At 46.2% G+C, this 27,655-nt stretch overlaps 1 protein-coding gene across 1 annotated transcript; it reads left to right on the top strand.

Moving 5' to 3' along the window:
• Positions 1-1,417: 1,417 nt before the first annotated feature.
• fas (Fas cell surface death receptor) lies at positions 1,418-26,369 on the top strand. Its single transcript, XM_033034474.1, has 11 exons — positions 1,418-1,576; positions 7,144-7,327; positions 9,218-9,352; positions 11,380-11,488; positions 13,122-13,198; positions 14,042-14,134; positions 17,157-17,182; positions 20,004-20,022; positions 21,253-21,275; positions 23,851-23,866; positions 26,014-26,369. Exons 1-11 carry the CDS (start codon positions 1,538-1,540, stop codon positions 26,367-26,369), a joined length of 1,077 nt encoding a protein of 358 aa, XP_032890365.1. The 5' UTR covers positions 1,418-1,537.
• Positions 26,370-27,655: the final 1,286 nt, after the last annotated feature.

The raw sequence follows: 27,655 nt of genomic DNA on the forward strand, positions 1-27,655 counted from the left end.
CTCCAACAGCAGCATTACAGGTTGAAATGGGGGAGATGCCTCTAGAGATGAGAAGGATACAGCTTTCATTGAATTACTGGATTAACCTACAGGGCCACAGTCAAGAACACCCAGCACAAGTTACTGTCAAACCATGCTGGGAAAAGGAGAGAAGGGAAACAAAACGTTTTGGATGGACAGTGACCCAGAGAGCATTACAAATCAGCATAGCACAATTAAATGTGGTTCCAACGGTTCCATTACCTTCAATTCCACCTTGGATACTTCCAGATGCAACAGTAGACTTTACAATATTAGAACAGAAAAACAAGGATAAACAACATATGTATAATTCATTCATCATACAGGAATACATTGATAGATACAACAGCTTTGTCCAAATTTATACAGATGCATCAAAAGATTCAGTAGATAAAGTAGGAGTAGCATTTATTGTACCAGAATTTCACAGCAAAGTAGGGAAGAGGATCAATAATGAGATCTCAGTATACACAGGTGAAATGATTGCAATATTGTTAGCGGTACAGTGGGTCGAGGCTACCAGGCCTTTAAGGACAGTTATTTGTTCAGATTCAAGTTTAGCAATAAAGAGTTTACAGCACAGCCATTCAGACAATAGACCAGACATTTTGATTGAAATACAACAAACACTATTCAGAATTGAAATGATGGGACTTACAGTCATATTTTTATGGGTACCAGCACACATTGGCATTAGAGGAAACGAAATGGCAGATAAGGTAGCAAAAGAGGTAACAAAAAGAAGTAAGATTGATTTAACTATTAACATAGGTAAAACTGAAATCAAAGACATTATTAAGCAAAGACTGAAGGAAAGATGGCAAAAGCAATGGGAGGAAGAACGGAAAGGACGGTGGTTCTACAGAGTCCAGAGGAAAGTGGGAGAAATGAGATGTGCAGGAAAAAACAGAAAAGAGGAGACAGTAATTTCAAGAGCCAGATTTGGACACACTGGTCTGAACAGTACACTTTTTATAATAGGCAAGCATAATACAGGCAGATGTGAATACTGTGGGCAAGAAGAGACAATAGAGCATGTCATTATACACTGTGAGAGGTATGAGGAAGAAAGAAGACAAATGAGTGAACGATTCAGAAAAGAAGAAGTACAATTTGATTTAATAAATATTTTACAAAAGAATTCATATAAGTGCTATCAAATCCTATTGCTTTTTCTCAGGGTAACCAATTTGTTCGGAAAGATATAGGTTATTAGTATATAAGTTATAATGTTATTTGATCCACACTCCATACCAGTTGGTGGCGGTAATGCACTAAAAAGTTGTTTGCCAACCGCCAAAAAAAACTACATAGAAGAAGTATTTTGGTGCTGGAGCCTGGCAGGGGCGTGACCTGCCTTGTGACAGAGTTTCACGGGGTTGGCGTTTCACTTTCGCATCGCTGTAGATTTCAACTGGTGTTAACTTCACCGACTGGCTCCAGGGACACTTGCTTCAGAGCAGAACAACCAGGAGAGGTGTGGGTGGGGGGGACAGGTGGGGTAGGATTCACCAACATGGACCTGACCGTGCTGTTCCTAGTGCTGCCTCTGTGGGTGAGTTACTACAACTCCGTGACTCGGGGCGTAGGAAGGATCTGTAGATGTTTCGTTTACGCCGAAGAGAGACGTGTAAAAGCTTGAGTAACACAGCGGGGACAGGCAGCATCTCTGGAGAGAAGAAATGGGTGATGTTTCGGGTCGAGACACTCCTTCAGACCCGAAACGTCACCCATCCAGCATTTACTCCAGCATTTTGTGTCTTATCTGACATATTCATAGAGCTGGCGTGTAAGCCGCCCAAGCGAAATACGAGGGGCAGTTCAATAACAGCGGGGAGTGGCGGCGGCGATGATATAGTGATACTGGCTCTGCTGTGTCCCCAGTGTACTCTTAAACATTACTTATCAAGTCCGGGGTTTAAATGACTGTAGAGACACAGTGAAAGTATTTTGGAGACACAGAAAAATTTACATTTTACATTTAACAGGGGTAAAGGTGAAGAAGGGCCTCGACCCGAAATGCCACCTATTCCTTCCCTCCCGTGAGGCTGCCTGTCCCGCTGAGTTACTCCAGCATGTTGTGTCTGTCTTCTGGGTAAACCAGCATCTGCAGTTCCTTCGTACACAAAAAAACACTGTTGTATAAGCCTTACATAATAAGTCTTACATAATCGTGTATAAAATACACGTTTTTTGTATTTATTCCAATTTTTGTCTTTGTACAATACAAATGTTGCCCAATTTGTGCATTTATATCATCTCTGGTGTCGGGGGTTGTGGGGAGAAGGCGGGAGAATGGGGTTAGGAGGGAGGGATAGATCAGCCATGATTGAATGGCGGAGTAGACTTGATGGGCCGAATGGCCTAACTCTGCTCCTACTATTTATGACCTTATGACTTGTGACAATGTTTGTATTTATGCGAAAGTGTGAGTAAAATGGTATTTTGTATACATACTTTTAAATGTATAATTATGTATAAATGTCTGTTATAATATATATGTATCAATACTTTTATACTTAAGTACTTTGAGTCGAAGATCATAGCTTTGAGTTGAATACACTCGAGTTCTCCAACGCTCGTATGATTTATTCTACAAAGTATGGTATTTTGGAGATCAAATGAAACTTGTCGAGGGCAATCGTGTGTGTTGGAGTAACTCGGTGGGCCAGACAGTATTTGGAGAGGGAGGGAGCGAGTGAGAGGGATCTTTAGGCGATGTATCAGTCTGAAGGAGGGTCCCAAGCATGTTGTCCGACCCTCTGAGTTCCTCCAGCACTGTAGTGTTTTTGAATATCTTTCCAAATGCCATCGTCTGGGCAAAGTCGCCGCTTTTACCGGTTTATTTGATCAGACGTGCAACATGTCATAACATGTCATTACTTCTCTTTGCGGTCGATAGAGCATCGAGGGGGCTGGGTTCTCGCTTTGAGAATAGTGCAACACTTCAAATTTCTCGTATTCCCCTCTCGCCCTGAGTCTCATTCTGAAGAAGGGCCTCGACCCGAAAGGCCACCAGAGATGCTGCCTGGCCCGCTGAGTTACTCCAGCATCTTTCAGGAATTGGTTATTTAAAAAAAAAACCTGGGTGGGAGAGGTTAATATTACAAGTATTAATGAATTGTAAACTACCAATTCAAGCTGTTGAAACAAGGAACTGGAAGTGCTGGTTTACAGAAAAAAAAGACACAAAGTGCTGGAGTAACTCAGCGTGGCAGGCAGGCAGCGTCTCTGGGAAATGTGTAGGAAGGAACTGCAGATGCTGGTTTACACCGTAGACACGAAATGTTCTCGACCCGAAACGTCACCCATTCCTTCTCTCCAGAGATGCTGCCTGTCCCGCTGAGTTACTCCAGCTTTTTGTGTCTATCTTCCTGGGTGGATTTTCTCCGGGTACTCCGGTTTCCTCCCGCACTCCAAAGGCGTACTGATTTGTAGATTAATTGGCATCTGTAAATTGTAAATTGTCCCGAGTGTGTAGGATAGTGTTAGTGTACGGGGTGATCGCTGGTCGGCGCGGACTTTGTGGGCCGAAGAGCCTGTTTCCGCGCTGTTTCTCGAAAACTAAAGAAATCTCTAAGATTGGACAAACTTGGGTTGTTTTCTGTCAGAGGCTGAGGGGGGAGACCTGAGGGAAGTGTATAACATTATGAGAGGCAAGGATAGGGTAGACAGTCAGAACTTTTTTTCTGCAGGGTTGAGATATCAAAGACTAGAGGGCATAGTTTTAAGGTGAGAGGGGTAAGAAGTTTAAAGGAGATGTGCAGGGCAGGTTTTTTTACACAGAGGGTGGTGGGTGCCTAGGAGATGCTGCCAGGGGTAGCGATGTAGGCAAATACGATATTGGAGTTTAAGAGGTTTCTAGATGGGCATGTCGTAATGGAGGGATATGAATCATTTGCAGGTAGCAGAGATTAGTTTAATCTTGCATCATGTTCGGCACAAACTTTAGTTTAGTGATACAGCGTGGAAACAGTCCCTTCGGCCCATCGAGTCCATGCCGACCAGCGATCAGCCGTACACCATCATTATCCTACACACTAGGAACAATTTACAGAAACCAATTAACTTACAAACCTGTACGTCTTTGGAATGTGGGAGGAAACCGGAGCACCCGGAGGAAAACCCATGCGGTCACGGGGAGAACGTGCAAACTCCGTACAGACAGCATCCGTAGTCGGGATCGAACCTGGGTCCCTGGCGCTGTGAGGCAGCAACTCTACCGCTGCGCCATTATGGGCCGAAAGGCCTGACAGACGAGGAGAACAATCGATGAAGAGACAGTTCTACAGACTCAAAACGTGCTGCCTTTTTACATCATGTTAAGCCTTTAGACTTGGGAGATACAACACCGAAGCAGGCCCTTCGGCCCACCAAGTCCATGCCGACCAGCGATCACCCCGTACACTAACACTATCCTACATACCAGGGAGAATTTACAATTTATTTACCGAAGCCAATTAACCTAAATTCGTCTTAGGAGTGTGGGTGGAAACTGAAGCACCCGGAGAAAATCCACATGGTCACGGGGAGAACGGACAAATTGTACAGACAGCGCCCGTAGTCAGGATCGAACCCGGGTCTCTGGTGCTGTGAGGCAGCAACTCTACTGCTGCGCAACCATGCCCCGCACACTGCTTACAGTGTACTATGTTTACATATTCTGTTGTGCTGCTGCAAGTAAGAATTTAATTGTTGTGTTTGGGGACATATGACAATAAAACACACAGAGCCTGAAGAAGGGTCTCGACCCAGAAACATCACCCATTCCCTCCCTCCAGAGATACTGCCTGTCCCGCTGAGTTACTCCAGCATTTTGTGTCTATATCTTTTGACTGTCGACTGTTGACTTCCCACACTGCCACAGTGGGAGTGGGGGTGGCAGCAGTGAGCTCAGCATCGCCCCCCTGTGGCCATCTGGTGCCTCTGCCGCCCACTCGGCCATCCAACTGTGTGGTTTCACCAGTGCAGAGGGGACTCCAGTGTAAACACTGAGTGCCCTTGCAGCAGGTTAGAAGAAGTGTGAGTGAATCACTGCTTTAGGTGGACAGACTTCAATCCCTGAATGGTGGGAGGAGAAAAGGTGTAAGAGTTGCATCACCCGCGGTTACATAGAAACATAGAAAATAGGTGCAAGAGTAGGCCATTTGGCCCTTCGAGCCAGCACTGCCATTCAATATGATCATGGCTGATCATCCAAAAAAAGTACCCCATTCCAACTTTTTCCCCATATCCCTTGATTCCTTTAGCCCTAAGAGCTAAATCCAACTCTCTCTTGAAAACATCCAGTGAATTGGCCTCCACTGCCTTCTGGGGCAGAGAATTCCACATATTCACAACTCTCTGGGTGAAAATGTTTTTCCTCGTCTCAGTCAATGGCCTACTCTTTATTCTTAATTACATGAGAAAGTTCCATAAAGGTTGAGGGTGGGCGTGGATGAAGTACTTTTGTTTAGAGATACAGCGCGGAAACAGAACCAGGGGTCACAGTGTAAGAATAAGGGGTAGGCCATTTGGGACTGTGATGAGGAAAAACTGGTGGAGTGTGGGAAGAAGCCAGAGCACCCGGAGAAAACCCATGCAGGTCACGGGGAGAACGTGCAAACTCCACACAGACAGCGCCCGAGGTCAGGATTGAACCGGGATCTCAGGCGCTGTGATGCAGCCACTCTACCACTTGGCCACCGTGCCACTTGTCTATGATCACACATCTTTACGGTTCCAATTTCCCCATTGACCAGATTACCTTAATGACACAAGAAACTGTACTCACTGGAGTTTAGAAGGATGAAGGGGAACCTTAATGAAACATGTCGAATAGTGAAAGGCCTGGATAGAGTGGATGTGGAGAGGATGTTTCCACTCATGGGGAAAGTCCAGGACCAGAGGTCATAGCCTCAGAATTAAAGGACGTTCCTTTAGGAAGATGAGGAGAAATTTCTATAGTCACATGGTGGTGAATCGGTGGAATTCTTTGCCACAGATGGCTGTGGAAAACCAAGACGTTGGATATTTTTAGGCCAGAGATAGGTAGATTCTTGATTAGTACGGGTGTCAGGGGTTATGGGGAGAAGGCAGGAGAATGGGGTAAAGAGGGAGAGCAGCCATGATTGAATGGTGGAGTTGGCTTGATGGGCCGAATGGCCTAATTCTCCTCCCATCACTTGTGAATCTATGAAGTTGGATTATAAATCTGCGCACTATGTTGTCTAAAGATCTGGCACAGTGGATCAGCGGTAGAGTTGCTGCCTCACAGCACAAGAGACCCTGGTTCAATCCTGACTACGGGCGCTGTCTGTACAGAGTCTGGAGGTTTTCCCTGTGACCGCGTGGGTTTTCTCCAGGGGCTCCGGTTTCCTCCCACAGTCAAAAGACATACAGGTTTGTGGGTTGTAAATTGTCCCCGGTATGTAGGATAGGGCTAGTGTACGGGGTGATCGCTGGTGGGAGCGGACATGGTGGTCTGAAGATCCTGTTTCAGCGCTGCGTCATTAAAGTCTAAAGACAATAGACAATAGGTGCAGGAGTAGGCCATTCAGCCCTTCGAGCCAGCACCGCCATTCAATATGATCATCCAGAATCAGTACCCCATTCCTGCTTTCTCCCCAGATCCCTTTATTCCTATAGCCCTAAGAGCTAAATCTAACTCTCCCATGAAAACATCCAGAGAACCGGCCTCCACCGCCCTCTGAGGCAGAGAATTCCACAGACTCACAACTCCCTGGGTGAAAAAGTGTTTCCTCGTCTCCGTTCTAAATGACATACCCCTTATTTTTAAACTGTGGCCCCTGGTTCTGTACTCCCCCAACATCGGGAACATGTTTCCTGCCTCTAGCGTGCCCAAACCCTTAATAATCTTATATGTTTCAATAAGATACCCTCTCATCCTTCTAAACTCCAGAGTATACAAGCCCAGCTGCTCCATTCTCTCAGTCACCTACCACTCTGTATGAAACAGTTACCCCTCAGGTTCCAGTCTTTTCTTCCCCCCCCCCCCCCCCCCCCCCCCCTCAGCTTAAACCCATGTCCTCTGGTTCTTGATTCCCCTACTCTGGGCAAGAGATTCTGTGGGCGTCTACCTGTGAAGATAATGTCCATCAGTACTGCGTTATATTTGTGCAGAACGTAAGAGGAACTCGTCCGTCCAGCTTGACGGAGAAGAAAGTGGCTCTAATGGATTCATCGACTATCAGCACCTTCGGATTATCTCAGCCTGGCTTCAAGAGGTTGAAAAGGCAAAGCGACTGTGGGCCTAAGGAGTATTGGTCAGAACATTCAACCCTCTGTTGTGCCACGTGCCGTGCAGGTGAGTGTAAATCTATTAGAAGCATCGAAACACAGAAAATAGGTGCAAGAGTAGGCCATTCAGCCCGTCGAGCCAGCACCGCCATTCAAAATGATCACGGCTGATCATCCAAAATCACTATCCCCATTCCTGCTTTCTCCCCATATCCCTTGATTCTGTTAGCCCTGATAGCTCAATCTAACTCTCTCTTGGAAACATCCACGAATTGTAATGTATTTGCGGAGGGCTTTGACCCATAGAGTGATGCAGTGTGGAAATAGGCCCTTCGGCCTAACCGACCAACATGTCCCAGCTACACTGCTCCCATCTGCCTGCGTTTGGCCCATATCCCTCCGAATCTGTCCTATCCATGTGCCTGTCTAACTGTTTCCTAAAAGTTGGGATAGTCCCAACCTCAACTACCTCCTCTGGCAGCTTGTTCCATACACCCACCACCTTCTGTGTGCAAAAGTTACCCCTCAGATTCCGATTAAATCTTTTCCCCTTCTTCAACGTGTGTCCTCTGGTCCTCGATTCACCTGCTCTGGGGAAGAGACTCTGTGCGTCTACCCGATCTCATGATTTTGTACACCTCTACAAGATCACCCCTCATCCTCCTGCGTTCCAAGGAATAGAGTCCCAGCCTACTCAACCTCTCCACTAGAGCTCACACCCTCTAGCCCTGGAAACATCCTCGTAATTCTCTTCTGAACCCTTTCCAGCTTGACAACATCTTTCTTATAACACAGTGCCCAGAACTGAACACAATACTCTGAATGCGGCCTCACCAACGCCTTGTACAACTGCAATGTGACCTCCCAATTTCTATACTCAATGTCCCATCTACAGTCAAAGAAAAGATTATAAAATTAAGATATCCACAGTGCACATATAAAGGATAAAGGGTACAACATTTTGTGCAACATTTGAAGGTCCAATTAAAGATAGTTCAAAGGTCACCAATGGGGTTGATGGGAGATCAGGGCTGTGCCTAGCAACAGCTGGGTAGAAACTGTTCATGTAATGGAGGGATAATTGAGGGGGGATCTTATAGAAACATACAAAATTCTTAAGGGGTTGGACAGGCTAGATGCAGGAAGATTGTTCCCGATGTTGAGGAAGTCCAGAACAAGGGGTCACAGTTTAAGGATAAGGGGGAAATCTTTTAGGACCGAGATGAGGAAAACTTTTTTCACACAGAGAGTGGTGAATCTGTGGAATTCTCTGCCACAGAAGGTAGTTGAGGCCAGTTCATTGGCTATATTTAAGAGGGTGTTAGATGTGGCCCTTGTGGCTAAAGGGATCAGGGGGTATGGAGAGAAGGCAAGTACAGGATACTGAGTTGGATGATCAGCCATGATCATATTGAATGGCGGTGCAGGCTCGAAGGGCCGAATGGCCTACTCCTGCACCTATTTTCTATGTTTCTATGTTTCTATTATGAATGACGTGCAGGTAGACAAGATTAGTTTCATTTAATTTAGAGATACAGCGCAGAAACAGGCCCTTTGGGCCCACCGAGACCACACCAACCAGCAATCCCCGCACATCAACACTAACGTACACACACTAGGGACAATTTGGCATTGAATACATATAAAACCAATCCAATTAGCCTACAAACCTGTACGTCATTGGAGTGTGGGAGGAAACCGAAGAACTCAGAGAAAATCCGCGCAGGTCACGGGGAGAACGTACAAACTCCATACAGACAGCACCCGTAGTCGGGATCGAACCTGGGTCTCGGGTGCTGTCAGGCTAGGAGCTCTACGGCTGCGCCACCGTGCCGCCCGCTTAGTTGATCTTGCCGCAGGTCGGCATGAACATAGTGGGCCGAAGGGCCTGTTCCTGTGTCGTACTGTATTCTATGATTGACGTTCCATCTTTACATTTCCTTTACTTGCGGTTAAGGTCAGTACGTGAAAAAATCTTGCAGTAAAACCGAGAGCTCCACCTGTCAAGCATGCCAGCCATCCAAAACGTTTACAGATATTGAAAATGGTTTGTCTGATTGTCGTGCATGCAAGACTTGCCAAGAGAACAACGGTAAGTAAACGTCCGTAAAATTGTCCCAAGACCATTTGATTCCGAGCTTTTGCTGGCACTGGGCCTGTACTCGCTGGAGTCTAGAATGATGAGGGGCTGGGGGGGACCTCATTGAAACTTACCAAATAGTGAAAAGCCTGGATAGAGTGGGTGTGGAAAGGAGTGGGAGAGTCCCAGTGGGAGAGTCTAGGACCAGGCTAAGGCCATAGCCTCAGAATTTAAAGACGTACCTTTAGATAGGAGATGAGGAGGAATTTCTTCAGTCAGAGGGTGGTGAATCTGTGGAATTCATTGCCACAGAAGGTGAGGTGAACGACCTAAGCCTCAACACAGACAAGACAAGAGAAATAATAATGGGCTTCAGAAAAAATCCACCCCCCCTGCAGCCCTTTATCATCAAGGGAACTGTGGTGGAGAGGGCTGACAGTTACAGATACCTGGGATTACAAGTGACATCAGATCTGAACTGGACTTTGAACACTGCTGCCACAGTGAAAAAAGCCCAGCAGAGACTGTACTTCATCAGGCTGCTCAGAAAAGCTGGTCTGCACTGTCGCCCTCTCACCCAGGTCTACAAAGGACTGATAGAGAGCATCCTCACCACAGGCATCACGGTATGGTATGGAAACACCACACAGACAGAGAGGAAGGCTCTGCAAAGAGTCATAAAGACTGCAGAGAGGATTATCAGAACGGAACTCCCCTCCATGGACACAATCTACACACAGCGCTGTCAAAAAAGGGCAGAGAGAATCATCAGAGACACACTACATCCAGCTCACTCCCTGCTCAAACACAAAAACTGCACATACAACCTCAGGCACAGACGAGCGGACAGCATCGCCACAAACAGAACACGCTTTTTTAAGAGCTTCTTCCCTGCCACAGTGAGACTCTTGGCCAAAACAAAATGAACTGTTGTCCTGACCTACCTCATAGCATATCATATTATATCATATTATATTGCCTCCTGGGCCTGTGCAATTTACAATGCAATCGACACTTTTTTATAGGGTTTGTGCAAGTTACAATGTTCTCACTTTCCCCTTTATATAGGGTTTTAGGCACTTTATTTTTTTATTTTTAGAGAAGTATATGTTTTTATAGATTATGTGTCTTTCTGTGTGTCTTTTTAATTTGACTTGACTTGACTCTGAACAACCGCACAAGAGTTCCTATGTGTGTAAGCACAAATGGCAAATAAAGTTTTTTTTTTTTTTTGACTTGCCCTGTGGAGGCCAATTCGACAAATATCTTTAAGACGGAGATTGACAGATTCTTCATTAGTACAGGTGTCAGTGGTTAAGGGGAGGAGGAGAATGGGGTTGAGAGGGAAAAGATACATCAGCCATGATTACATGGAGGAGCGGACTTGATGGGCCGAATGGCCTAATTCTGCTCCTGGACCCTATGACCTTATGAACTGTTCAGGGTCTGATCCTGGCCACAGGTGCTGTCTGCGTGGAGTTTGCACGTTCTCCCTGTGACTGCGTAGGTTTCCTCCAGATGAGGTCTGAAGAATGGTGTTGACCTGAAACGTCACCTATTCCTTTTCGCCAGAGATGCTGCCTGACCCGCTGAGTTACTCCAGCTTTTTGTGTATATCTCCAAAGAGGTAGATGTAAATCAGGACTGCTCTCTAGTTGGTGATAGGATGCCTCACGATGCCTATGCTTAAGACGATAAACTCAACTTGACTCGATTTTCTTTGTTATTGTCTCGCTTCTAAAATGATTTATCCTTATTCCTGCAAAATATTATCCTCAGCAGATAACCCCTCTGGCCAACAGTGTTTGTTCTTGCCATCTTCCAGTGTTTAATTCAGCTTTCCATTGTAAAATACGTGTGCAGAGAAATCACCTTGCCATTTCTGCCTGTTTCCTTGCCCCTTGACTATTTGAAAACTCCTTAACAAGTCTGAAGAAGGGAACTGACCCGAACTGTCACCCATTCCTTCTCCCCGGAGATGCACTCTGGCCCGGTGATTTCACTCCAGCTTTTTGTGTCTGCCTCCTTAACCTCCGCAGGTCTAAAAACAGAAGAGAATTGTACCACCACCCGCGACACGAAATGCAGTTGCAGAGAAAAATTCTACTGTGATAAAAGTCCATGCAGCCGCTGTTCAAATTGCAAAGTGTAAGTACGATCGGTCAGAATGATGACTTAGAGCGTAAAAACAAGGGACTGCGGATTGAATGCTTTCAATTGAATATTTTATTGCCACATGTGACAAGTCACAGTGAAATTCTTCGCTAGCTTACTAAAATCACAAATCCCCCCCCCCCCGCGCCAGTGCCCCCTTCCTTCCCCCCTCCCTCACGGCTGTTCTCGGGTCCACCTTTATCGGTGCTGGTACCAGATGATGATACAGCGTGCTGGAGGAATTCAACAGGTCAGGCAGCATCTCTGGGGGAACAGGGATAGGTGCCGTTCGATCCTGTTTTCGAAACATCACCTATCTATGTTCGCTTGAGATGCTGCCTGACCCGTCGAGTTACCCCAGCACCTTTTTTTTTGTTGTAAACCAGCATCTGCAGTTCCTTGTTTCTACCTCCTACCTCCTAGACTTGAAAGACCTTTACGACTTTGTGAATTTCATTTATTTAAGATGAGTGAAGAACTGTAAATTTATTGAAAGCGTGTTGTAGAGCTTCCTGGAAATTAAAACAAAGAAACAAGGAACTGCAGATGCAGGTTTACAACAACAACAAAAAAAGCACAAAGTGCTGGAGTAATTCAGCGGGTCAGGCAGCATCTCTGGAGAACATGGACAGGTGACGTTTGGGGTCGAGATCCTTCTAGATCCCAATCGTCGTCTATCCATGTTCTCCAGACATGTTGCCTAACCTGCTGAGTTCAGCACTTTTTTGGATATTTACTCTTTTACCCAGAGTAGGAGAATCAAGAACCAGAGGACAGAGGTTTAAGGTGAGAGGGGCCACGGGCGAAGCGCTGCTGCTGCACTCCATGGGCTGCACTACGTCGGGACAGGTGAGGCGGGGCCGGACTCAGCGCTCCGACCCGACAGTCCACTTGACCCGAGTCGTAGCAATCAAATACGGAACAAGGGCGGTCCCGTAACGGGACAAACCAATTTAGCCCAAAAAAAGGGATGTCCCGGCTAATACGGGACAGTTGGAAACCCTAGTGGTTATCCAAACACAGGAGGGCCTCACTGCGAAAGTACTAAATTAAATTGAATACCCGGAGGTCCCGCTGAGTGATCAGTCAATCTGCCAGATGCCTCGAGATACATAGAAGATTCACGAGGATGTTGCCAGGACTAGAGGGGCTGCGCTGGAGGGAGAGGTTTGGCAAGCTAGGAGTTTAATCCTTGGAGCGCAGGAGGATGAGGGGCAACCTTACAGTGGTCTATTAAACTATGAGAGGGATAATAGTTGGATAGATCCTGTAGATAGATAGTCTTTTGCCCAGAGTAGGGGAATCAAGAACCAGAGGGACACTAGCTTTAAGGTGAGAGGGGTGAGATTTAATACAAATCTGAGGGGCAACTTTAACACACAGAGGGTGGTGGGTGTATGGAACGAACTGCCAGAGGAGGTAGTTGCAAACTCCGTGCAGACGGCACCCGTGGTCAGGATCGAACCTGGGTGTCTGGCTCCTTGAGGCAGCAGCTCTACCCGCTGCACCATCGTGTCGCCCTTTGTGTTTCAGACTCGTCAGCTCAGTCAGAGCTGACTGGCGGAAGGTTCTGCGCTTTGTTTACTGAAGTCAGTTGCTTCCTGAAACGTATTATTCCTCTCCCCAGATGTAAGGAGCCCAATGAAGAGATCGCCCACGTTTGTACACGCACCAATGACACAGTCTGCAGAGCAAGGACAAAAGGTGTGTGTGTGTCTCTCTTTTTCTCTCTGTTAAATGTAACGTTAGTTGAATCAAGCAAAAGATGGGGGCGGCGCAGCGGTAGCGTTGCTGCCTTGCAGCGCCAAGACCCAGGCGTTGATCCCGACCACGGGCGTTGCCTGTGCGGAGTTTGCACGTTCTCCCCGTGACCTGCGTGGGTTTTCACTGCATGCTCTGGTTCCCCGCCCACCACCTCCCCCACACTCCAAAGTCATGCAGGGCCTTGTAGAGACTCGGCATAACATCCCTAGTCATAACATAACATCGCATAACTAATCTAGTCCTGAGGAAATAAATGCAAGCATGGCGGACGCGTGCGATCTATTCCCCCCCAGAGATCAGCGGTCCCAACACAAATCCCTGCGGAATGTCACTGTTCACAGACATCCAGCCAGAACATCACCTTTACAGCACAACCCTCTGCTTAGCTTATTTTGGAGATACAGGCCGGTAACAGGCCCTTCAGCCCACCGAGTCCGCGCCGACCAGCGTATCCCCGCACACAAACACTACCCCACACACACTCGGGGCAATTTACAATCTTTACCAAAAGCCAATTAACCTGCAAAGCTGTGCGTATGTGGAGTGTGGGAGGAAACCGGAGCACCCGGAGAAAATCCACGCAGATCACGGGGAGAACGTAAGAACTGCGCACAGAGAGCGCCCTGGTCAGGGTCGGGCCCGGGTCTCTGGCGCTGTGAGGCAGCAACTCTACCGCTGCGCCACCGTGCCACTCCTCTGTCTCCTCTGTGCGATTTGACCATCACTCTGGTATTTCTAATTTTCATGGCTGCTACATATCATTTCCTTTTGTTTCATTTGCAGGAAACAACCGCCATTTGGGTTGGCTGGTATTAATACCGATCATAATGATTGTAGTAGGAGTTTTTCTATACAGGAAAAGAAAATCCTTCCCATGTAAGTTGAAACACACCCACTTCATTCGGCCCTTGCAAGGAACATGATAATTGTAGCCAAAACTGTATTCAAATCTGGAGAACAGCACCTCGTATGGATGGAGGGAAAGTGCTGGGGTAATTCCCTGGGTCAGGCAGCATCCCTGGTGGCACAGATAAGTTCATTAGTGTGATAGAGCTAGAATCAGGTCATTTGGCCCATCAAGTACACTCCGCCAATCAATCATTGCTGATCTATCTCTCCCTCCTAACCCCATTCTCCTGCCTTCTCCCCATAACCCCTGTGACCTGTTCTAATCAAAAATCTGCTAATCTCCGCCTTAAAAACATCCACTGACTTGGCCTCCACAGCCGACTGTGGCAAAGAATGCCACCACCCTCGGGCAAATTCCTCCTCATCTCCATGTTGAAGGTATGTTCTTTTATTCTGAGGCTGCGGCCTCTGGTCCTAGACTCTCCCACATTCTAAGTCCACCATATCTAGGCAGGTTTTTACGGGTCGATTTCAATGAGAATCCCCCCCCCCTCACCGTTCACTCGATCTGTGGTACAATTACAAAAAATTACTACACTAACGTTAATGTTTTGTCTGTTTTCATGACCTTTGCAATTGCTACTGAGTTGCGGGACGTCAACTAATGTTAGGTGGTTAGTAAAATTTATTCCCACAAATGTCGTGAAAATTACTCTCACTGACGGCAAATGGCTTTTATATACTAACGTCCCCGGACTGACCGAAGGGTTACGTCTGGTGTAAGTTTGATCATGTCAAGTGATAGGTGCAGAATTAGGCCATTCGGCCCATCAATCTATCTCTCCTTCCTAACCCCATTCTCCTGCCTTCTCCCCACATAACCCCTGACATCCGTACTGATCAAGAATCTATCTCTGACTTAAAAATTTCCATTGGCCTTTACTTGGCCCCCACAGCCTTCTGTGGCAAGGAATTCCGCAGATTCACCACCCTCGGACTAAAGAAATTCCTCCTCATCTCCTTCCTAAAAGAATGTCCTTTACATCTGAGGATATGACCTCGAGTCCTAGACTCTCACACTAGTGGAAACATCCTCTCCCCATCCACTCTATCCAAGCATTTCACTATTTGGTCAGTTTCAATGAGGTCCCCCCCCCTCATTTTTCTAAACTCCAGCGAGTATAGGGCCAGTGCCGTCAAACGCTCATCATATGCTAACCCGGTAGTGGCACCAAAGGTGGTGAATAAACAGTTTGGTTTATTCAGACATTACATGGTTGTTTGGTCTTCTAACATGTTGCCATTGCTGCTGCTGCTGCTGCTGAGCGAGGGTGTTGTCTCGAGCTCAGCTACCTGTACTCATGATCTCAAGGTGAGATCTGCTTATGTAGCAGGACACTCCCCTTAACCCATGACGTTACATGACAGCCCTCGTAACCACTGACGAGGGTCTGACTGTAAGTGGTCTGACCATCAGCTGATGCCACAACCCACTCATTCCTGGGATCGTTCTTGTAAACCTCCTCTGGACCCTCTCCAGAGCCAGCACATCCTTCCTCAGATATGGGGCCCAAAATTGCTCACCATATTCCAAATGCGGCCTGACCAGCGTCTAATAGAGCCTCAGCCTCAGATGTTACTTAAGTCGGAAACGTAAGTGCAAGCGCACGTGTTAAAATTTACCTTTCGTACGGTGTAGTACGTGTGAGAGACCACGGGGGGGAGCTACAACGTGGAGACCACAGTGGAGCTCTGACGTGGAGACCATGGGGGGAGCTCCAAGATGGAGACCATGGGGCAAGTTCCATCGTGGAGACCTCGTGGAGAGCTGGGTTGCGGAAACGGCCGCATGCGAATGCAGTAGAGCATCGCTAGCGAAACTACCGAGACGCGCAAATTCGGAAAGATAGGCCTTAAAGAATTGCTTACATTATTTAGCAATGTCACAAAATTTTGAGATTTTAAAAATCAAGTCTGCAATTTATCCCATCAGATAAAGCATAAAAAGAAGTTTAATTTGACACCTAATTCACTTTCATATCTTCAGTATTAAAAAAGTTATGGACATTTTCATACTCGGAAATTAGCATCTTGTTCCCTATTGATTTTCCATTGACTTAACACTTTATTAAAAATAGTGAGAACTGAAAGAAATTTTCAGTTATTATAGGTTCAAGCATTCTGAAACAAATATTAAACAATCTTACTTGGATGACCTGAAATTAAAGCATATAATTAGTTAGTTACCCAATTGAAGCTAATTCCAAAATTCAATTGCTAGATCTAAACATCTATCCATTTCTTAAGAAAAGATTAACATTTTTAAATAGCCTAAGTGTCCAAAGAACATTCACACAAGAATTCACAATAAAACATGATTTTTTAAATCTCATTGACATTAATTTATAGGCCAAATTAAAGGAATTTAGTGTTCAATTGCTGTAAATTAATGGCCATTTAAATCAGCTTGCGAGTGGGTTTTTCTGGAACGCGATGGTTTGGAACGTTGCCATTGTGGTGGATTTGAAGCACATATGCGGCATGAAAAATACTGTGGGTTTGAATGGGCCCTCAAGTCACGTACTCGGAACTTAAAATTTTGAATAAAGGGATCTTAAGAAGCACTTTTTAATGTAAAAATAAACAGCCTACCTTGCATTGTGCCCTACATAAGATCCGTCCCGTTGTCGGCGTTCGCGGCTTTAGAGGATGATTTTTAATCTACTATAACAATTAAAAACCCAATTTAGTTTAAAAATAGCTGCAGCAAACTAATGTCGCAGCGATTTTTCGTCAACAACTAGGGAGGCTGAACAACCTCGATTTCAATAGCCTAGAGAAAATCGCGTTTTAAAACCTCTCAAAGGCGCCAAAGTCGCGCACACGGGCAGCGACAGAACTGCAGCGCCACTGAAGGTAAGTTTTGCAACATACCTACATTATTGCAAGTTTTCATGTCGCCTCTTCTGTAAGTCAAGGGGCTGCCTATATATCAAAGTTTATGTATCTGTACCTAATAATAATATTATTTCCATTTATTTCATTCCAGGTAAAAGAAAGCCACAAAAATCCCCGGTAAATATTATTTTAGTTTACTATAATTGCAGAGAATTTAAATTAATAAGTTCACATGCGATAGGAGCAGAATTGGGCCATTCGGTCCATCAAGACTATGCCAATTAATCATGGCTGATCTATCTCTCCCTCCGCACCCCATTCTCCTGCCTTTCCTCCCATAACCCACGACACCTGTACTAATCAAAAATCTATCTATCTCTGCCTTTAAAACATCCACTGACTTGGCCTCCACAGCCTTCTATGACAATGCATTCCACAGATTCACCACTCTCTGACTAAAGAAGCTTCTCCTCATCTCCTTCCTAAAGGAACATCCTTTAATTCTCTGTTCTTAGAGAACGACCTCTGTTGCTAGACTCTCCCACTAGTGGAAACATCATCTCCACATCCACTCCATCCAAGCCTTTCACTATTCGCTAGGGGTCAAGGAAAGAGCGTTCACGTCGCTGCCTCCTGTTTCCACCAATCTTTCCACCACCACGCGCAGGAAGCACAAGACAGACACCATTGTACGCAGATGCCGAGAAATGCGTTCAGCTCCGGCTGAACAACTTCTAACCTTGTGTGTGGACTCGATAAGAAGAAGACTATTCGGTAAACTTCAATGAAGTCCGCCCCATCATCCTTTTAAACTCCAGCGAGTACAGGCCCAGTGCTGTCAAACGCTCATGATTTGTTAACCCACTCATTCCTGGGATCATTCTCGTAAACCCTGTCCGCACCCTCTCCAGCGGCAGCACATCCTTCCTCAGATATGGGGCCGAACGTTGCTCACATTACTCCAAATGTGGCCTGACCAGCGCCTTGTAGAGCCTCAGCATTACATCCCCGACAGGTGGGGCTTCACAAGAAGGACAGGTTGCACCTGAACTGGACGGGAACCTGCTGCAATTTCTGACAAAGATTTTGACAAATCCTCACTATCTATAATACAACCCACTTTTGTGTCAGCAGCAAACTGCAATCTTTATTTGAACAGTAGCATTTCGTAATCTAGCTATGCTCAAACTCCTCGGCATTATCTTGCACTAATTACCTTTAAGGTGTATCTGTAGACGGCTTAATTGCAACCATGTGTTGTCTTTTCGCTGGCCATAAAGCACGCAACAAAAAGCTTTTCACTGTATCTCTGTACAAGTGACAATGATAAACCAACGGCAAAAAAAAACCATGTAAATAAATTCCGTGTATGGTTCAGCGGCAGAGTGGCACAACGGTAGAATTGTTGCCTCACAGCGCCAGAGACCCGGGTTCGATGCTGGCCACGGGCGCTGTCTGTACAGCGGTTGTACGTTCTCCCTGTGACTGTGTGGGTGTTTTCTCCGGGTTTGCTCCGGTTTCCTCCCACACTCCAAATACGTGCAGGTTTGTAAGTTCATTGGGACGACAGATGGCACAATGGGTTAAGTGTTCGTCTGGCAACCGGAAGGTAGCCGGTTCGAATCCCGCTTGGAGTGCATACTGTCGTTGTGTCCTTGGGCAAGACACTTCACCCACCTTTGCCTGTGTGTGAATGTGTGTGAGTGATTGGTGGTGGTCGGAGGGGCCGTAGGCGCAGATTGGCAGCCACGCTTCCGTCAGTCTGCCCCAGGGCAGCTGTGGCTACAGAAGTAGCTTACCACCACTGAATGTGACTGAGGAGTGAATGAATAATGCGATGTAAAGCGCCTTGAGTATTGGAAAGGCGCTATATAAATCCCATCCATTATTATTATTATTGCCTTTGATAAAAATTATAAATTGTCCCTAGTGTGTGTCGGATAGTGCTAGTGTGCGGGGATCGCTGGTTGGTGCGGACTCGGTGGGCCGAAGGGCCTGTTTCCGTGCTGCATCTCTAAACTAAAAAAGAAAGCTCAGGATTTACAGTACATGATGGTTATATCACTTTCAATTTCTGCCAGCATAAAACAATCTTATTTTTAAAACACATCCTGTGTGCCATACATTTTAAAACCACTTTCTGTGACTCAAATATCTTTTTAGATTCTCAGGGTTGAAATCTAGTTTAGTTTAGTTTAGAAAGACGTGGTCTGCATTTATTGACTTACTACAAGTATAAGGTGCAACAGTAATTTTAAAAATAAACGGTGCCAGGATCTGGTAACGGGGGATGAAAAATATGGTTGATATATCCCTTTTTGTGTGTTTTTTTTAATATTAGAGCAATTGTTTCTCTTTCTTTCTTTCTTTTCTAGGGTCTATTTCTTAACTTTTTTCTCCAACTCTTTTTCTAATGGGCTTTTATTTTTCAACACTTTCTCGTACTATCACGACTCTTTCTCACTTTCCTTACTTCCTTTATTTCTATCTTTCTTAAAGCTCAAAAAATGAAGGGGTACAACAAATGTAATAAGATATATGTGGTGTGTACTACTGTAACTTATTGTGCTTCTTAAAAAAAAAAAGAAAAAAAAGAGATACAGCGCGGGAACAGGCCCTTCGGCCCACCGAGTTCGCACCGGCCAGAGATCCCCGCACACAAACACCATTCCACACACGTTAGGGACAATTTACATTTGTGCCAAGCTAATTAACCTACAAACCTGTTCGTCTTTGGAGTGTGGGAGGAAACTGAAGATCTCTGAGAAAACCCACGCAGGTCGCGGGAGAACGTACTAACTCGGTACAGGCGGCACCCGTAGTCGGGATCGAACTTGGGTCTCTGGCGCAGCGAGGCAGCAACTCTACCGCTGCGCCACCGTGCTGCTACATCATACTCTAAACATTATGAGCACGAAATGTAGATGAAATCTACAGCACATTCATTGGTCTACTTGTGATAAATTTCTGAAGTGTTTTTTTGTCTTTTTCTCCACAGGAACAAGTGTCATTTATTGGTAATTATTTATTAATTGAGATTTGTTTACCAGAAAAAAAATGTATAGTATCATTGCTTTTATACGGGATAGGACACAAAGTGCTGGGGTTAACTCAGCGGATCAGGCAGCATCTCTGGAGAACATGATTAGGTGATGTTTCGGGTCGGGAGCCTTCTTTAAAAGGGTATCTTCAGGGGCGGCACGGTGGCACAGCGGTAGAGTTGCTGCCTTAATGCGACTGAGACCCGGGTTCGATCCTGACTACGGGTGCTGTCTGTGCAGTTTGTACGTTCTGCCCGTTATCTCGTGGGTTTTCCCTGGGTGCTCTGGTTTCCTCCCACACACCAAAGACGTACAGGTTTGTAGGTTAATTTGGCTTTGGTAAATTTTAAATTGTCCCTTGTGTGACAATTTAGGATAGTGTTAGTGTACGGGTGATCGCTGGTCGGCGCGGACTCGGGGGGGGGGGGGGCGAAGGGTCTGTTTCCGTGCTGTATCACTAAATAAACTAAACTAAATTAAATAAACCTATCCATGTTCTCCAGGGATGCTGAGTTACTCCAGGACTTTGTGACTCATTGCTTATTAACTTGCATCTGCAGTTCCTCATTCCTACTATTTTTTTATGTGGGATATTTTTACTGTGCATTAAATCTTTTCCCGGCAAAAAGAAAGTGCTGGAGGAACTCAGCGGGTCAGGCAGCATCTGTGGATGGAATGGACAGGCAACCTATTGGGTTGGGACCCTTCTTTAGACTGCTTTTAGTAGGAGGGTGAATGCTGGCAAAGAGAGGTGGGCGTGGGACAAAGCCTGGCAAGTGATAGGTGGATGCGCGCAAAATGCTGGAGTAACTCAGCGGGTTAGACAGTATCTCTGGAGAGAGGGAATGGTTTACATTTCGGGTCTGTAGAAGGTTCTCGACCTGAAACGTCACCCATTCCTTCTCTCCGTAGATGCTGCCTGACCCGTTGAGCTACTCCAGCACTGTCTTCGGTATAAACCGGCATCGGCAGGTCCTTCCTACTTAAGTGATGGGTGGATACAGGTGAGCGGGTGGGGGGAGGGGGGGGGGTTGCTTTGTAGATGGGTGGAGTAAGTGACAAAGGCTGGATATGGAAAGGAGACAAAAGGTTGTCAGATAAGGGGAGAGGTGGAGGTGTAAATAAACACTTTTTATTTAATATATTTGAATTATTTTTCGTAGCAACTCATGTTATCTGAGATCTAACTATTTATTTGTTTTCCAGGTAAAAAAGAGGCCAAACCAGAGGTGGGTATCAGTCATTGTTTCACAGGGGGAAGAGATTATGTGGCAGCTTTGTTTAAAAGAAAGATTCTAAGTTACATCCCGACAGTCTGTCAAGCGGCAATGATCCAATGTGTTGCGCTGGTCTGCAGGAATGATCAGGGCCGTTTCGAGAGAGTGAATTTATCTGAATTTTATCAAAATATATAAAACCCCCATTGGAAGACCCACTTTCTCATGTATTCAATTTAGACATAGTTATGGGCCTGTCCCACTTACGCGACTTTTTTGGCGACTGCCGGCACCCGTCATAGGTCGTTGCAGGTCGGCGAACACGTTGAAAATCCAGTGGTAACCAGAACAAGATACGACTCTTTGGGTGACTACTCACGACCATACAGGCTTCATCCCGTTACATGTCGCCAGGGTGTCACCTGTATGGTCGTGAGTCGTCTCCTCAGTCGCCCAAAGAGTCGTAGCGTCTTTCTGGTCGCCGCTGGATTTTCAACATGTTGAAAATTTTCGCCGACCTGCAACGACCTATGACGGGCACCGGCAGTTGCTGGAAAAAGTCGCGTAAGTGGGACAGGCCCATTAGGAGAGTTAGATTCAAGAGAGTTAAATATAGTAGAGAGTTTAAGAGTTAGAAAAAGTTTTCACCCAGAGCGTTGTGAATCTGTGAAATTCTCTGCCACAGAAGGCAGTGGAAGCCAATTCACTGGATGTTTTCAAGAGAGAGTTAGATATAGCCCTTCGGGCTAAAAGAATCAAGGGATATGGAGAGAAGGCAGGAACGGGGTAGTGATTTTGGATGATCAGCCATGATCATATTGAATGGTGGCGCTGTCCCGAAGGGCCGAATGGCCAACTCCTGCACCTAATTTCTATGTTTCTTAGGACCATAAATACTCACTAGCTGGCAGTGGTCAGACCCCGAGAAAGAACAAGCAAAGGAACGAGTAGAGAGAGATGCTGCCTCACAGCACCAGAGACACGGGTTCGATCCTGACTACGGGTGCTGTCTGTAAGGTCATTAGTGATGGGAGTAGAATTAGGTCATTCAGCCTATCAAGTCTGCTCCACTGGCTGATCGATCTCTCCCTCCTAACCCCATTACACTAAACTTAACATAGAACTAATGTGACTCAGCGGGACAGGCAGCATCTCTGGAGAGAAGAAATGGCCATTCCTTCTCTCCAGAGATGCTGCCTGCCCCGCTGAGTTACTCCCGCTTTTCGTGTCTATCTTCGGTTTAAACCCGCATCTGCGGAACCTTCCTTCACATAGAACTAGTGTGAACGGGTAATCGATGGATGGCATCAACTCGATGGGCTGAATGGCCTGTTTCCATGCCGTGTGTCTATAACTAAAATTAAAACTAAACACAATGTCGACAATTACTGACGATGAAACCCAGGCTGGTTAAAAGTTACCACAGCAGCAAACAATCTCCTGTGGAACTTAGTGAGTGGAGCAGCTCCTCACAGCGGTACTGTATCTGTGTGGGCGATTGCCCACAATGTGACTCAGACTTTCCACCACTCACACAGGAAGAAAGTTGCAGAATAAACATGACACTCTCTCTGTAGTTTTTAGTGTTTCTGGCAACCGCAACCAACAAAATTGCCCACACATTCACACAAACCTGCAGAGTGGAAACAGGCCCTTCAGCCCAACTTGCCCACGTCCCATCTACACTAGTCCCACCTGCCTGCGGTTGGCCCCATATCCATCTAAACCTGTCCTATCCAAGTATCTGCCTAATTGCTTCTTAAATGTTGTGATAGTCCCTGAATCTTGACAGTCAAAGATCCTGAGTGTCTTGTTTGGGTTCCTATCAGCCTGACTCTAACCAGTCTAGTTTAGTTTTTAGATACAGCGTGGAAACAGGCCCTTCGGCCTACTGAGTCTGCACCGACCAGCGATCCCCGCACATTGACACTATCCTACACATACTGGGGACAATTTTACATTTATACCAAGCTAATTAACCTACACACCCCTACGTCTTTGGAGTGTGGGAGGAAACTGAAGATCTCTGAGAAAATCCACTCGGGTCACAGGGAGAACGCACAAACTCCGTACAGACAAGCACCCGTAGGCAGGATCGAACCCTTCTCTCTGGCGCTGTAAGGCAGTAAATGGCAAAGATCGACACAAAAATCCGGAGTAACTCAGCGGGATAGGTAGCATCTTTGGAGAGAAGGGATGGGTGACGTTTTGGGTCGGGGCCCTTCTTCAGGCTGAGATTCAGGGAGAGGGAAACCAGAAGTACGAAGAGGTACAAAGAACAAATGAATGCCTGCAACGATGATCAAGGAAATGTGGAGCCCACAATGGTCCATTGTTGGCTGTGGAGAAGGTGATAGCGACGTGGATATGAACAGTGACACTCAGCAGGACGACAGTGAAACTAGTACGATGATCAGGGTGGGGGAGGAACGGAGAGAGGGGGAATGCAAGGGTTTACTTGAAGTTAAAGGAATCCATAATCATACCGCTGGGTTGTAAGCTGCCCAAGCGAAAAATGAGGTGCTGTTTGTTCTCTCTCCACCAGTTATTTTCTGCAAAGTAATTATTTCCCTTGTGTTTTCCGCAGGAGCCAGATGTACCAGGTACCAGATGCCACCACATGGAGTTTGTGCACTTTGTACTTTCATAATTCCGGTCAAGAAATTCCTGTATTCTTTATGTGTAGGAAGGGACTGCAGATACTGGTTTATGTTCATTAGTGATAGGAGCAGAATTAGGCTATTTATCCCATCAATTTGTGAGTTTAAATGCTGAGCTGCCGGGAGATCAGGTAGGTTTAGGCGGACTGTGAGCGGAGGTGTTCAATGAAACGATCGCCGAGCCTGCGCTTGGTCTCGTCGATAAACAGGAGTCCACACCTGGAACAGCGGATACAGTAGATGTCTATTATTATTGATTGTCCCTTATAACTGACTATGGGTGGGGAGGGGGGGGAGGTAAATACAGTATGTGCAGCATTGGAAAAACAGCCAATAAACATATACTGAACAAGACACACAATAAACAGCAAAGGTGAACACGGACAGACAAGATTCGCTCCGACAGCTGTCTCTAGAGCAGCACGGTGGAGCAGCGATAGAGTTGCTGCCTTACAGCGCCACAGGCCTTGGTTCGATCCCGACCACGGGTGCTGTCTGTACTGAAAACCCGTGCTGAACTCATCTAAATAATCTAAATAGTCTATGTGGGCAGCTGAAAAGAAAGCATGTAGAATGGAACTGCAGATGCTGGTTTAAACCGAAGATAAACACAAACAACTCAAGTAACTCAGTGGGACAGAAAAGGTGACAAAGACAATGTGGACAGCAGGTGGTGCTGTTCTTTCAGTTTGGCATCTCCAAAGGTGACTTTTCCTATTCTTTGCACATTTTTGGTCCCAATTTATAAATAAGGGGCAGGCCATTTCGGATTAAGTTGAGGAAAAACTTTTTCACCCAGAGAGTTGTGAATCTGTGGAATTCTCTGCCACAGAGGGCAGTGGAGGCCAATTAATTGGATGTTTTCGAGAGAGAGTTAGATTTAGCTCTTGGGGCTAACGGAATCAAGGGATATGGGGAAAAAGCAGGAACGGGGTACTGATTTTAGATGATGAGCCATGATCATATGGAATGGCGTAACTTGATGGGCCGAATGGCCTAATTCTGACCTATCACGTATGATCTTATGTTCCATATACCCATCACCAATGGAATTCAATGGAACATGGAGAGTCATAGTGCTATACAGCATGGGAACAGGCCATTCGGCCCATCACACCCATGATGGCCAGTGTGAACCTATCCATATCAACCCCATTCTGCGACACCTGGCCCATAGTCTAACATGTAAGAAGTGGATGCAAAAGTAGGATGATATAGAACTAGTGTGAATGGGTCTGAAGGAGGGTCTTGACCCAAAACCTAGCTTATTCCTTTTCCCCGGAACCCCTTCACAAATGCAGAGGATGCCTGTGTGTAACCTCTCCCCTTTTGAGTTTAGTTTAGTTTAGGGATACAGTGTGGAAACAGGCCCTTCGGCCCACCGAGTCCGGGCTGGACCGGCGATCCCCACGCACTGACACTATCCTACACGCGCCCGGGACAATTTACAACGATACCGCAGCCAACGAGTCTGCAAACCTATATGTCTTTGGAAGGTGCGGGATGAAACCGGGGCTCCCGGAGAAAACCCACGCAGGTCACGGGGGGGGGAAGGTACAAACTTCACACAGCCAAGCGCCCGTGGTCAGGATCAAACCCGGGTCTCTGGTGCTGTGAGGGCAGTTATTGGGTTAGATGCATAGAAACATAGAAAATAGGTGCAGGAGTAGGCCATTCGATCCTTCGAGCCTGCACCGCCATTCAATATGATCATGGCTGATCATCCAACTCAGTATCCTGTACCTGCCTTCTCTCCATACCCCCTGATCCCTTTAGCCACAAGGGCCACATCTAACTCCCTCTTAAATATAGCCAATGAACTGGCCTCAACTACCTTCTATGGCAGAGAATTCCAGAGATTCTTAAGTTGCAGTTCTTAGGGCTAACGGAATCAAGGGTTTTCTGGGAGAAAGCAGGAACGGGGCACTGATTTTTGGATGATCGGCCATGATCATCTTAAATGGTGGTGCTGCCTCCTGCACCTATTTTCTAGGTATCTACCGCGCTGCGCCACCGCGCCGCCCCCCCCCCCCCCCACCTCGATATTGTTGACGTTGGCCAAAATGTCTCCGTTCTTTTTTCCATAACAGACGTCGAGCTTTCGGATGGGGATATGCATATGATAGCGGACGAGATTGAGCCGCGGCAATATCACCAGCTTGGGATAAGCCTGGGGCTGACGGAACCCAAACTGCAGCAGATCGAAGCCGATTACCGGGACGATAAAAGCCGGCAGGGATTCGCCATCCTGTACGAATGGCTCAAGGGCAATGGGAAGAGAGGGGCCCTCCCAAAGCTGATCGGGATCCTTCGAAGTTTAGGGTGGATGCTGGCAGCAGACAACATCGTGACCAAATTAAGCAGCACCGAAGAAATCGGCGTTGAAATTCCCGAAAAGGATGTGAGTGAAACTAACGGAGCGACTGAACATGTATCCGTAGCTTAGATACAAAGAAAATAGGTGCAGGAGGAGGCCATTCGGCCCTTCGAGCCAGCGCTGCCATTCAATATGATCATGGCTAATCATTTTAAATCAGTACTTCGTTCCAGCTTTCTCCCCACATCCCTTGATTCCGTTAGCCCTAAGTCGAAAGAAAGGGAAATCATGCTTGACTAATCTTCTGGAATTTTTTGAAGATGTAACGAGGAAAATGGACAAGGGAGAGCCAGTGGATGTAGTGTACCTGGACTTTCAGAAAGTATTTGATAAGGTCCCACATAGGAGATTAGTGGGCAAAATTAGGGAACATGGTATTGGGGGTAGAGTGCTGACATGGATAGAGAAGTGGTTGGCAGACAGGAAACAAAGAGTAGGGATTCACGAGTCCCTTTCAGAATGGCAGGCAGTGACTAGTGGGGTACCACAAGGCTCAATGCTGGGACCGCAGCTATTTACAATATACATCAATGATTTGGATGAAGGGATTCAAAGTAACATTAGCAAATTTGCAGATGACACAAAGCTGGGTGGCAATGCGAACTGTGTGGAGGATGCTATGAGAATGCAGGGTGACTTGGACATGTTGGGGGAGTGGGCACATGCATGGCAGAGAATTCCACAGATTCACAACTCTCTGGGTGAAGAAGCTTTTCCTCATCTCAGCCCTTAATGGCCTACCCATTATTCTTACACTGTGAACCCCTGGTTCTGCACCCCCAATATTGGGGAACATTTTTCCTGCATCTAGCCTGTCCAATCCTTTAAGAATTTTATGTGGAATTCTCTGCCACAGAAGGCAGTGGAGGCCAATTCACTGGATGTTTTCAAGAGAGAGTTAGATTTAGCTCTTGGGGCTAATGGAATCAATGGATATGTGGAGAAAGCAGGAACGGGGAACTGATTTTAGATGATCAGCCATGATCATATTGAATGGCGATGCTGGCTGGAAGGGCCAAATGGCCTACTCCGGCACCTATTTGTCTATGTTGCCCCTGAGTTAAAATGTCGTTAATCTTTGGAGATCGAGCTCTCTGAAGTTGTACCAAAGGGAAAGGACTGATCTCGCCAAACCACACTCTGTGGAGATGCTTTTCCCAATCTTTACGTGATTTCTATGTTGTTTACATGATCAACTTTGTACGAATGAGGGTGACTGGTGTGGGGTTTGTACATATTTGAAATTGTAGAGGTCAACGGTGTCACAAACTAAAGGTGATAGAAAATGCTTTCCTCTTTGCACTGGTGACAAATCTATCATTGTGTCCATTGAAATATTTTTTACGTGCGTGTGT

This window comes from Amblyraja radiata, chromosome 15, assembly GCF_010909765.2.
Source record: "Amblyraja radiata isolate CabotCenter1 chromosome 15, sAmbRad1.1.pri, whole genome shotgun sequence".
Lineage (NCBI taxonomy): Eukaryota > Metazoa > Chordata > Chondrichthyes > Rajiformes > Rajidae > Amblyraja > Amblyraja radiata.

What these genes read in the sequence shown, in the direction of transcription:
- fas (XM_033034474.1), top strand. Translation starts at nt 1,538, where the DNA reads ATGGACCTGACCGTGCTGTTCCTAGTGCTGCCTCTGTGG. An exon ending in TCCTAGTGCTGCCTCTGTGG is followed by an intron (nt 1,577 to 7,143) that starts GTGAGTTACTAC and finishes ATATTTGTGCAG; the next exon opens with AACGTAAGAGGAACTCGTCC. An exon ending in CGCTGTTCAAATTGCAAAGT is followed by an intron (nt 11,489 to 13,121) that starts GTAAGTACGATC and finishes TCCTCTCCCCAG; the next exon opens with ATGTAAGGAGCCCAATGAAG.